The sequence below is a fragment of the Lottia gigantea genome, assembly GCF_000327385.1.
Source record: "Lottia gigantea unplaced genomic scaffold LOTGIsca_50, whole genome shotgun sequence".
Lineage (NCBI taxonomy): Eukaryota > Metazoa > Mollusca > Gastropoda > Lottiidae > Lottia > Lottia gigantea.
In genome coordinates, this window is record NW_008709716.1 from 24970 (window position 1) to 37575 (window position 12606).

The 12606-nt window shown below is 34.3% G+C and overlaps 5 protein-coding genes across 5 annotated transcripts; 2 read left to right on the forward strand and 3 right to left on the reverse strand.

Annotated features, from left to right (window-relative positions):
- Positions 1 to 215: 215 nt before the first annotated feature.
- On the forward strand, positions 216 to 1946 carry LOTGIDRAFT_165162 (hypothetical protein; the record flags this gene model as incomplete). Its single annotated transcript, XM_009062176.1, has 2 exons — positions 216 to 1092; positions 1258 to 1946. 2 exons carry the CDS (start codon positions 216 to 218, stop codon positions 1944 to 1946), a joined length of 1566 nt encoding a protein of 521 aa, XP_009060424.1.
- A 500-nt stretch (positions 1947 to 2446) lies between these two features.
- On the forward strand, positions 2447 to 5346 carry LOTGIDRAFT_165163 (hypothetical protein; the record flags this gene model as incomplete). The annotated part of the gene is made up of 3 exons (XM_009062177.1): positions 2447 to 3553; positions 3734 to 4796; positions 4976 to 5346. The coding sequence occupies 3 exons, from the start codon at positions 2447 to 2449 to the stop codon at positions 5344 to 5346; spliced, it is 2541 nt and encodes an 846-aa protein (XP_009060425.1).
- A 1539-nt stretch (positions 5347 to 6885) lies between these two features.
- On the reverse strand, positions 6886 to 7617 carry LOTGIDRAFT_165164 (hypothetical protein; the record flags this gene model as incomplete). The annotated part of the gene is made up of 1 exon (XM_009062178.1): positions 6886 to 7617. One exon carries the CDS (start codon positions 7615 to 7617, stop codon positions 6886 to 6888), a length of 732 nt encoding a protein of 243 aa, XP_009060426.1.
- Positions 7618 to 7896: 279 nt separating this feature from the next.
- LOTGIDRAFT_165165 (hypothetical protein) lies at positions 7897 to 8214 on the reverse strand (the record flags this gene model as incomplete). The annotated part of the gene is made up of 1 exon (XM_009062179.1): positions 7897 to 8214. The coding sequence occupies one exon, from the start codon at positions 8212 to 8214 to the stop codon at positions 7897 to 7899; it is 318 nt and encodes a 105-aa protein (XP_009060427.1).
- A 369-nt stretch (positions 8215 to 8583) lies between these two features.
- On the reverse strand, positions 8584 to 9591 carry LOTGIDRAFT_165166 (hypothetical protein; the record flags this gene model as incomplete). Its single annotated transcript, XM_009062180.1, has 1 exon — positions 8584 to 9591. The coding sequence occupies one exon, from the start codon at positions 9589 to 9591 to the stop codon at positions 8584 to 8586; it is 1008 nt and encodes a 335-aa protein (XP_009060428.1).
- Positions 9592 to 12606: the final 3015 nt, after the last annotated feature.

A 12606-nucleotide genomic window follows, 5' to 3' on the forward strand; every position in this document is an offset into this window, starting at 1 on the left:
CAAGATTCTTCGAATAACTTTTATTTCTTTGATTCTTTCGGTCTAGAACCGACAGAAGAGATAACGAAATTGACTAGCAAACCAATCAAATGTTCTACGTTTCAAATTCAAATGCCAGGACAAAAGCTGTGTGGTCAGCTGTCGCTTTGGGTTTTATATCGGTTGAGTTTGGGAGAAAAGTTTGAAGAAATTATAATAAATTTAACTCAATAAAAATGGCAAACAAGTTTGGATTAGGGTCTTTACCTCTAGAATCTAAAAATCCCATGAGTTCTACGGCGTTTATAAACAAAGCGAAACCTTTTTTCGTGGATCAAATCGGAGACACCTTACAAGGGGATATCGATATGAACAATTTCAAAATAACTAATTTAAAGTTTCCAGGAAACGATAACGATGCCGCGAACAAGAAATATTTACTGGATCAAATAAACGCAATTCAAATAGATAAGGACCATGTTGAAAATAGAATAAATGACGTGAAAAGATTCATCAGACGAAATATTAAAAATCTTGTGGACGAACCCAAACTACAACAAGAGTTAACGAGTTTGAAACGTCTTATTCAAGTGGATAAAACAAGTGAGTTGATATCTAAATTAGACGATAAGATTACGAAGGTAAAAATAGACGTCCAACGTTTAATAGACAACTCAAATGTAAACGAGAATAGATTGAAACGAAAACTATCCGCTTTGGAAAGAAAACTTGGTGAATTGCTAGCAGAACTAGACAAGACCGCGGACAAAACCGAGTTACAAAATTCGATATCCAATTTGAACGAAAAGATCGTGAAGCAAAAATCAGATGTTCAAGATATAATTAACACACTTCCCATTGACAAAGATACGTTGAAACAACAATTGACTGCTTTGGATACTAAAATCACGGACGAATTAGAAAAAGAAGTGGGTGTGATTAAAAACTTTCTTCAAAATAAATTTCGAGATGATATGAAAAATTATATTAAAGAACAGGTCAATCTTTTGGTATCTAGAATTCATGACGATTTTTTGAGACAAGAGAGAAAGTTGAGCAAATTAGAAGCTATTGTCACGGACAAATCGTATTATTTCAATCTACCATTCGAAAGTGACACTGTCTTCGATAGAAAAGACCAAATTTATAAATCAAACAAATACGGATTCAAAGCAGAAATAAAAGTGGGTTCTCTCGCATAAGGAGAACCTAAAAACGTATTCGATATCGGCGAAACGCAAGAGTTTTCTTTTCGAGGTAATTGTCTGATTCTAATAGAGTTTCCCATGAAGGTTAAAGTCAATAAAGTAGTCTTCAAACAAACCGGTAAGGCCGTCAAACATATAGCATTATTCAATGATGGTAATTTGGAGGAGAATATACGTTTGATTGATAAAAGGGATCAGGAAATTGAAACGAAAAATGGTAAATATGTAGACACCTTTAAAATGGAAGTAGAAAATGATAAGGATATCATTGGAATCAAAGATTTGGATATGATATTGGAGACGGAAAATCCACCATTAACCAACATTGTCAAAATTCCACCATCACTTATAATACCCGTATACGTACCCAGACCAATAGAATCGAGCAGTCACGAGTTTTTACGAACAACAGACTTTGAATACGTAAAACTGTGTTTTGTTTTAGGTGGAAAATACACCTCGTTCGATGTTCATAAAAGTCAACAAGAAAGAGAGTTTATAATACATTTATCGTTTGCCGAAGGTTCCGACTCCATCCTTGAAGGTGGTGGTTTTATTTCTAGAGCCAAGATAAACATCGAAAAAGAAAAAATAAAATATTCATATCATCTTAAAGAGGACCATACGAAAAAAGAAATGTCGTTAGTACGCGTAAATGTTTTTACTTTTAATACCCGCAAATATAATAATGCTAGGCCAAACAAGGAGGCTCTATACGATATTCCGTGGTTCCATTTATCGGAAATTCACTTAATTTAACGACTTAAAAAATGGAAATTTGAGACAGTACAATTCATGCAGGAAAACATGGAGTAGAATCGATTCTGTTTTCAAAACAGCGAGTGTAGTTCTAACGATAGGAACAACACTTGCAACGGCCGTGACTGGTGGATTAATGGTTCCTGTACTTGTCCCAACTGTATTAGCCACAATTACTGCTATTCAAACTTCATCTTGTGGCTTGATTGCTATAGGAATTCAATGAAATTTTGGACAAATTCCATACAGAAATATCAGCGGTCAAAATAAAGAAATAATCAAAAATAGACACTTAAAAAAATATGATTAAAATCGAACTTGATGAGACATTGATAGAAAACGCCCTATTTTCCGATGTTATCAAGGTTATCTCTGATAAATTTAAAACATTCAAAGGACAAATTAAAATAGATGGAGAGATAGTCGAGGAAGGGAATCACAGACAATACATGTCACTCCTCGGTTTCAATGCCAAAACTTTTCACAATATGTTTTCAAATATGGACAAAAAATCCGATGCTTCCGATTGGTATTTTACAGGAAAAATAATTTTAATGAAAGACAATTTCCAAGAAATAAAAAGATCGAGAGTTGGTAGAGGAGGAACTGATCTACTTAAAAAGATCAATGAATACGAAGGCGAAAATTGTTACATACCTACAGATGGTCACTGTTTTATCAAATGCGTCAATCGTGTTTTGAACAAAGATTTAACGTGTAAATTTCAAGAATACATCAACGGGTTTTCAAAAGCAAATAGAAAAGGAGTGATGACTTGTGCTAGAATGAATGAATTCAACAAGAAATTCAACACTTCGTTTCAAATTTATAATCCCAAAAACAGACATTTTCACCCCAGAGACGTTCACGATGAATTAGATTGGGTTTTCTACTTACACAACTCGCATTTCTGTTTGATTAGAAGAAGCCAAAAAAGTTGGGGAATTCAAGAAATAGAAGACAATTACGAACAGGTGTGGAAAACGTGTAGAGACGACAACGCAGTAACACAGGTTTCACCCCTCAAACTAAACGTGCTTTCGAGTATGAGTGATGATGCGTTATTCGCTTGGGATTGCGAAACGTATTCAGAAAAAGACACGCGAAGAGCAATTCCATATTGTTGCACTTTAATTAATTTAGAAAAACTAAGGAAAATGTTAAACAGAATAAATAATCTCTTTCCAGATTTAAAGCCGTCAGATCCCATTCCAGAAGAATTTTATGATAAACTAATGAATGTAGTAGAAATATTTGTAGGTACAGATTGCATCGATCAAATGTTGAAATATTTAGGTCAATATGATAGAAAGAGATTAATATTAATTTCTCATAACGGCAGTGGATTCGACAACTGGATCGTGCTTAAAAATGCAAAAAAACTAACGCATTGCCCTTTAAAAACACCCAGAGGAATTCTATCTTTTCCTTTATCTAATCCATACACGGATGAAGATTTACAGAAAAAATGGAAAAGACAGAAAGAAATAAAGGATAATTATTTACAACGTATTAATTTCACGTGTTCCTATCAACACGAATCCTCTAGTTTGGCTGCATGGGAAAATTCTTCCAATCTTCCCGCGAATTTGAGAAAGATTGCCGACGTAGATATCGCTAAATACACGTGAGACAACTGGGAGGAATTGAGACACGAATGGGAACCTTACGCCAAGAGAGACACTCTCTGTTTGGGAGCTTGTTTGATAAAATACAACCAAGTCACAAAAGAAGTTTTAAACTAAAATATGTCCAATAGTCTAACGGCTCCATCTTTATCTTTAAAGGGTTGGTATTATTTATATCATTACGATAAAGAAATGGTGGAAGAAGAATGGTATGAAACTACTAGAATGGTTGCGAAACATACCGAAAAAGAAAACGTAGAAAAAGTTTATTCGCACACAAATCCTTTTATAAGAAATTTTATCAGACGATCTATTAAAGGAGGAAGAGTTTCGGCAAATAGAAAATCATTTGAAACGAACAAAATGGATGAAATTTGTAACGTATTAAAGGAATATATTTCACAAAGTGAAAGTAATAACATAATTGATTTATTCAAAGAATACAGTGCAAGCACAAAAGACAAAACGGAGGTTCATTCGAGACTTAAAAAAATAGAATGTACTAAACTAATGGCATTTGATGCTAACGGTTTATACGCTTCCGCCATGTCGGATTTAGACAGTGAATATCCTAGAGCGGAAAGTGGAAGACCGTTTCTACCAGAAGAAGAAAAAGAATTTGTAAAACTCTTCAATAAACAAAAATTCAGACCTAGAACAGCTATTTTAACAGTGTGGTTTGACTACCCCAAAAACATGTTCTTCCAACCGATACCAGCTAAAGATAAAATCACTTTCACGAATAAAGAAGGTAAAAAGGAAACTGGTAACAAAATCAGGTTCAGAAATGGTTTCTGTCACGACGTTTTAACATCGGTGGATATTCAAGAAATAGTGAAAGCCGGTGGACGAATTATTAGAATATTAGATGGTATAGTTTACGAAGAAAATTTTAAAACTCCACCCTATAGAGATTATATTTTAATTTTGAGAGATCTAAGAAATAAATATAAACGAGAAGGTAATATCGTGGGTAGTAATTGCATGAAATTATTAGGTAATTCCTTGTATGGTAAATCAATTCAGAAAGACATATTCACAACTAGACATTTATGGAATGAAGCAACTTTACAGGCCAACTTTGATTCACGCGTTAAAACCTATGAGAAAATTAATGATACTCAATATATTGTTGAAACAGAAATTGAAGAAAAAGAGACCGAAGACAGTAAATCTACACGACTAACACCTAGTCATTTGGGATCATTCGTTTTATCTCACAGTAAAAAAATAATGAACAATTTCATTCACGTCATAAATGGATTTTATAAACCCGAAATATACTATACCGACACCGATAGTTTGTACATTTCATCCAAAAATTGGAAAAAACTAAACAGAGCTATTGCAAAGGTAAAAACGATTACGGTGACGGTGGAATTATATTTGGTTTATATTTAGCACCAAAAGTCAAATACAACATCGTTTTGACTTCTGACGGTGTTTTAAAAGAAAAGAAAACGTTTAAACGTTATTCTAATGATAAGATAAGTGTAGAAGATTACGTTCAGTTAGCAAGCGGACATGATGTGTCGAACGAATTTAATAAACCATGGGAAAAAAGTTTCACCAATGGAGTAGTTATTCCAAATGATAAACAAACTAAAGTTTTCAGAAGTTATTTGAATAATGTTAAAAGAAAACCACCAAACAGTGAAGGAATTATGTATCCTTACAACGACAAAGATGAGTATAGTTTTGACGAAAACTATGAATTTGATGATTTCGATTATCTTTCTAATCAAGAAGAGAATGAAGATTGTTTTAAATGAAGTTGAATGACAATTTCTTCGTTGCCAAAGTCTATGAACCTGTTTTTACCGTCTTTGATTTCCAGATTTATATCTTTGATCATGAAAGAATTGACTGGTAAATAGGTCGTTTGAAACGGTTTCTCTATAATTCTGTATCCGATCGGCACCGTAAAAGTCGGTATGCTGTATATGATTTGGCGTTTGTGCTTGTTGAAAAATCCACCGTTGATCAAATTACAGTGAATGTTGATCACGTCGATATCGTTCTCGATGTTGACCTTGTGCGGCGCCAATGTCGATTGCGCGTATATTCGTTTATCGAAGCCTAGTAACGCATTCAACGAATTTTCTACGTTGAAATCGACTTGACTGTTATTTCTCAAGATCAGTTTTATTTTGTTCAGATTCAGATTACCTTCGAATTCGATATTGTTTTTGCCGTTCACGCTTCCTGCGTATTCGGATAGGTAATCGTTGATGGCTACGTATTCGTAGCTCCCCGGTAGTAAGCTTATGGTTTCGAACGTAACTCCGTTATCCGTTGATATTTTTAGTTGGTTGTTTTTTTCGTTGATGTTTCTAATGGAATTGTAAACGGTGAAATACTTTAATCCCAGTTCGTACTGTTTATTGCGATCGAGTTCATACTCGTAGTCTAGAGACAATTTGATGTCTGGTTTATTCGAGGTGATAACAAACAATTGTTCTTTATTGGACATTTTTAATGACGTTTATATAGTATTTTTTAGTGATGATTTCTTTCTCCAAAAGCCGTTTTAATATGGCATTGACTTCGTTGTATTGTCTGTCAGATCGATGACCTTCCTTCATGGCCGCTAATATTATTTCTAATCTATTAAGCAATTCTTTATTGTCGTCGGATAAAAACGTTATACCTTGTCCAGATGCCACCATATCATCGAATTCGTCTACTTCTTGTATGATTGGTGGATAATCTTCTGCATAATCGTCTGATTTCTCTTCATCAGGAATAACTTTATTTAAATTTTTGAACTGTTTTCAATCTTCTTGTTTCGGGTCCCGACTTTCTGATCGCATGTAGAAATTTTGAGTATGCAACTAAATCCTTGTAATCGGCGATTTCAACATCCTCGCCATTCATTAATCTATTAATCCTTTCGTTAATGTAAATATAAAGTCTTTTGTGTCGATTTTGAATAAAGGGGAATTTGGACTAAATATTATTCTAAATCCATTAAACAATAAACCTTGATTATCAACGATTGGTGAAATGCTCTTTGGTAAATCTGGGTCAGGGTTTGAAAAGAGACGTTTTATATCATCTAATGTCCTAATTATAATACCATTATATTCAATCGGTTTGGGTTCTATAGGAGACGTGGGTTCTATAGTCTCTTTTTAATATCTTCTTGACTTTTTAATATGGGTTGAAATAGAGTCTGTAGATTTTTCGTTAATCCGAGTTGTTGTAATCTGTTATTTTCAACTTGGGTCTTTATTTTATTCTTAGCTTTGATATATTCTCTATTTCTTTTTAAAAAATTATTCCAATCCGTCATTTTTTAAAAAATAAAATTAACATATATCGATCATAACTCTTTCTCCCGCAGGTTTTCTAGTATTTACAAATACATATCCATGATCATCTGGGTTTCTCCATTGAGCTTTACAAACCTTTTTAAATGTATCTCTGTCCATTCCGTGATTTATAGACTGAATGATTTGAGATAAATCTTTATCGTTTAATTCAAATAATAAAAAACAATTTGCATTTTTTCTAATGAACATAGAATCCATCCCGTAAAAAGATTGGGATTGGTATATGCAGTGACAGTTGTGATGTCTTCCTTTGGTGAAGAATTCTTGTTGAAGAGTTTGATTTCTTTGCGCTACGCAGTCGTCAAACAATATTAAGTTCTTTCGATTGCTATCAATATTAGACAAGTCTAGATCATTAACATTTTTCGTAAGAAAAACTTTTATATCCGTTGGATTGAAAGATGGATTCTTTGATTTAATGAAGTTTTCTATGATATCTTTTATTTCCACCTCTTCTTCGTTTTCTTCGTAATATTGAAATATGTCTTGAACATCTTTCTTCGGTAAATATTCCAAAGCTTTGAGGAATTGATAATACGATTGCTCTGGTGTTGTTGTGTAGATATACAGAGAATCGAAATCTAAAAGGTTTGGTGTTGTCAACATGTTAAAAGTGAGATGAGTTTTCCCAGAACCTGAACTACCGCATATACACATGAGCATTGGGTTATTAGGAAATATTTCTGAATGATTAAATTTTTTGCCCATTTTTATTTATTACATTTTCGTACCAAAAATCACCCCGTTGCCTTTATACTTTGAAAGGAAGATTCCCTCGCCCGAACGTATGTTTTTAAAAAATATGGCTTCACCCTTGTGTTTGACCTTCATTTCTCCGGTGTCGATTTTATCTATTAATTTGCTTAATCCCTCTTTAACGGTTTTCTTGGTTTCTTCGCCAAATCTTTGTCCGAATTCTTTAACCGTCCCTAATATATCTCCTATTCCCGAACCTCCTCGTGCTTCTCTTTCCATTACCAAATTGTGTCAACGTGTTTCGGCGTTTGCAGCGGCTTCAGCTTTCTTATCGTTGACAGCTTTGGCTATCCCAGCAGCTCCACCAGCAGTTGCACCAGCTGCAGCTAAACCAGCAAAGATTAAAGGTAAAAAAGGTAAAAATCCACCTTTTTTAGTTAAATTCTCATCAATTCTTTCCAAGTCTATATCGTCTCTGACTTTGCAATGTTTGTATTTATCGATAATCTTTTGGGTTATATGCACTTTTTTACCGTTGTAAGTTATTAGAGTCGGCGAATTCGTTTCCATAGCTTCTATTATTTTCATAACTAAAGTTTCTGGTTTCATTTTTAAAGGGTGTTTTTTTTATTCAATTCTTATCATTCTTCTATCTGATATTTTAATCAAATGTTTTGCTTCTTCCAGCAATAAACAGTAGCCGGTCACATCTCCTTGTGTTTTATCGATGTGAATATTTATGTTTAACCCTGTTTTGAAAAGATCTTCTTGATGAGCTGACAGATCAAAACAAAAGATTGGATGATTGAGTGAAAAATCTGTGTATTCAAACTGAGGCGTATTTCCAAACAATTCGCACATGTTTTTATAGTTTCTGTACAATTCGTTGTAATCTTTTTTGGAAGGATCAATTGTCAAAGGTTGATTGGGATAATTATCGTTGTTCAATCTGACTTGAACTTTGCGAATGATGGGATCTTAAGTATGGTTCAATGCCACTCTGAAAATGTTGTTGTTGTTTGTCTGAGAGTCTGGCAAGTTTTTGAAACCGACCATTAGATATCTCGCTGGTTTGACGGTGTTGGTGATTGGCCACGTGGTGGATTCTCCCGTTAAAGTCATGCTACCTACCGTGTTACGATGAAGAAAAGCAATTTCGATGTCTTTGGTTAAAGAGTTGAATATTCTCGTTTCCACTTCTACGGAGGGAGTGATTACCGGTATGTAAAGTTGGATATTCGTTATTTCCAATTTTGCGTCAGAGTTGTTTTCACCAAAAAATATCTTGTCGTTGATTTCTCTTTGCAAATGAATTTTATACGGTAAACCTATGGAAACCTTTCTGTGTTCCAAGAGACCAAATAAAGGATACAACTTCCAATTTACGTAATTACCCCATCTGTTGTTCTCGACGACATTGTTGTATTGAAGCGCTCGTTTTTCAAATCCGTGATTTACTCCGCGAGTCACTCTTTCCAGTGTGTTTCTAGCAACTACCCTTATCCTAGCAAGGTCTGCGTCATTTGCTACAGTTCTGATCGGTTCTTTTAAAACTTCTCCGTCACCGACATCGGGAATCCATCCCGAAACTGAATCGTAGTTTTTGGGATACAGAACCGTTTTCAACATTGTGTCAAACTCGCCGGGGTGTTTTATGGTCTCTATCGGATTTGAACCAGCTTCCAAAACCATTTCGCTGAATAAAGACGGAAAGAAGGTGTTTTCTAAAGTCGTGTTGGTTTGTGGAATTCGATTCTGAGTGGCGTCTTTGATTTTGAAATCGCATCGGAAATGGGCATCGGANAGCAGCAACCAATTGGACAACGAATTAATTTCAAAGGTTACTCTTCCTCCGTCGTTTATTTGGGTCTTTGTCCCTACTGATGGTGAGATGATTACGTAATCCTCTTTCTTCTTGTTGAACGAATATTGAATCGGATCATACAATTGAAAGATTGGATCCAATCTGTAATTTTTGCTTGCCATTTTTATCCAATGATTTTAAACCCTTTTCCTTGTTTTTCTAGGGCTTGTCGTTCTAGTCTCTTGTTTCTTAGTTCTCTTATTAACTGCAGTTCTTTAAGTTCGTCAGATTTTTTCACTGCATCGCTTATATTTACTCCTGCTTTTGCCACAGATCCAAGAGCTTGCGCCTCTGAGGAAATGAGGGATTTGTTGTTTGAGACAAAATTGGCCACTTTGGGGATGAGAGATGTTAGCGCAGAGAAGAAACCTTCTCCTTCGAATTTTTTTTGTTGGGGTTTAAAATCAAAGACATTTTTAATGCGGTTATTTTTTACTGTATTATTATTAGTGATGTGTGGTTTGGGTAATTTATAATTGGGGAGTTTGTTATAATACAGTTTGGAGGAGTGTGTTATAATACAGTTTGGGGAGTCTGTTATAATACATTTTAACAGTTGTGTCTTTTCGGATATGATGCATTGACAAAGCTGCGCATGCGCAGAAGTGAAATGCGTCGTATCCGAAAAGACATATACTACTTGTATGGTCAGTTGACAAAAACTATAAATAATGATGGTTTGCAAGATATAGTTTTTAATCTCTCTTGGTCCATCAAACGTGTGGTAGATTGAAAATTAGAGCTAAGCGACTCGCATGAATGGAGAACACAATTGTTTAATGACAGGAACAATATGCATGGAAATAAACTTCGTACCTATAGGAAATACAAAACTGAAATTGAGCTCGAACCTTATGTGACAGACAACCGGATACCCAGATACCACAGACGACTGATAAGTCAATTAAGAAGTCTTTCCCAATTGCTATAGAAACAGGCCGTTACTCTAAACCACCGGTACACCTAGAAAACAGAATATGTATTTATTGTAACTGTGACAATATTGAAGATGAGTATCATGTAATTATGGATGTAATGTATATAATAACCTAAGGTCTTCGCTTTTAAATGCATGTTGTAAAATTGAACCTAACTTTCTTTTAATGCCTAATATACAAAAGTTTTATTTTATTATGACGAACCATTTTATACAAAATCACTTGGGTAAATTTTTAGATAATATGTACAAAACCAGGAAAAGACTTACTGCGATTATGTAGTTGTTTAAGTTTTAAAATAATTATAATGTTATAAATGATTATAGATAGTGCTACCTTGTGAGTGTGTGGGTGCGTGCGTGCGTGTGTATGCGTTGTATATGAATACTTGATTTTATGTTAACTTTTTGAATTAATTGTTGGAACTATTAGTGTTATTAATGTGATTTACTAATTTGTTTATTTTACGTTTTAACTGTTCATAGGCCAATAGTGGCCGGAAATCTTATTATTTTGTTTTATATGTTTTATGTATAGCTGATTTGTGACACTTATCTAATAAACTAATTTATTATTATTATTTATTTTATATATGAGGTAGCCCAAATTTCTAACCTAGTTATGAGATTTTTGGCCAAAAAACATGTCTTTAGGGCTCCCCCCTCCCTCACCCCCCTCTTTGGCTCCGCCACTGATAACAATGGAATGGACAATCTCCTATCTAAATCAATATCAACATCGTCAATTACAAGAACCAGATTATGGTTTCGATATTGTATTTGAAAATTCAATTTCATTTATATTCATAACTTTCCAGAAAACATTTATATTACTTCTGTCGTGACGATGGTCTGTATTATAAGACGGTATGACCCGGTTGACAAATGTTAATGTCAAGCTTTGGGTTATTGGATCTTGGTTGTATTATATCCTAGCTGACTTTTACATAACCTAGCATATCTTGTCAAGTGATCATAATCATAGATTGACAGATATCACAATAGCTTCCATTTTCATTATTCCATAATATTATGCTTTTGATAGAAATGTCAGATTTGCCAATTATGTTAAATATGTAGTATCAATAATTTAACAAAGTGGTTTTCTTGTGATTCAACGCTAACATGAAGGTCCAGGATTCAATCCCAGCATAGGTCGAGATAATACCTTCGGATTTTTCAATCCGGTTCCCCTGTCAGTGATGCAGGTAAGGGTGACTGACATGGAAAAAGCGTGTGGTCGTTCGGATGGGACAATAAACAGAGGCCACATGTGCTACAGGCTGTGAACGTTATAGATCTTTCGACAGTTGGAAATCGAAAAAGAGCAGAAAAAATACCACTGTCCTGACAAAATTTCCCTCATTGAGCCCTGCATGGCGCTGTACGTCATTAGCCCACACGACGCAGAAATGTAGGACGTACAACTCCATTCATTTCATTTTTGTGATTCAAAATGAACATTCATTACATTGTTAATGAAAATTGTCACTTAAATAATCGTTCTCTCTATGTAGACGTTTATTATTGGCAGCCATAACAGTCAGTCTGATTAAAACATTAGTTCTCCAACACTAATCAATAACATATTTTAAAAAGTTGACGTAAACCTTATGACCTTGGTGATCCAAAAATTAACGGCAAAATATTATAAGACAGACACATTTCTGTAAATTGCGGCCAATGGTTTCCATTAATTTCTGCATTGAACTTCACAAACCTACTTAAAATTCAAAAAGTGCAAAATAAACTAATAACTGTCTTAAGCTAAGACATTATTATTATTCATACTTCAAAATCAGACGACGAGCTGAAATATGTGCCCTACTCTGCTAGAAGCACCATAGAAGCGGGACACTGCTTTTTTAGTCTTAACCCACCATCTCGGCCCATGCTTTCAAAGTAGGACGTAAAACTAATTTCAATTCGGTCTATGCTTTCGTAATTCTAATCAGATATTGTTTTTACAACCACCTTCTCTGCATCACTGATACTTGTTAGAAAAGTCCTTAGACCTCTAGTAAATGGCTTGTCCAATAGGGACAATTACAACACGTATCAGAAAAACATGCCAGAAAGTAAATAAATCGACTAGATCATAAAAATAACTTGAGGAAATGAAACAACACTTGACTGTCGTTACCTGAGTAATAAATATTTTTCAATCTATCACAATAAAACTGTGGTTAGCGATTTATTA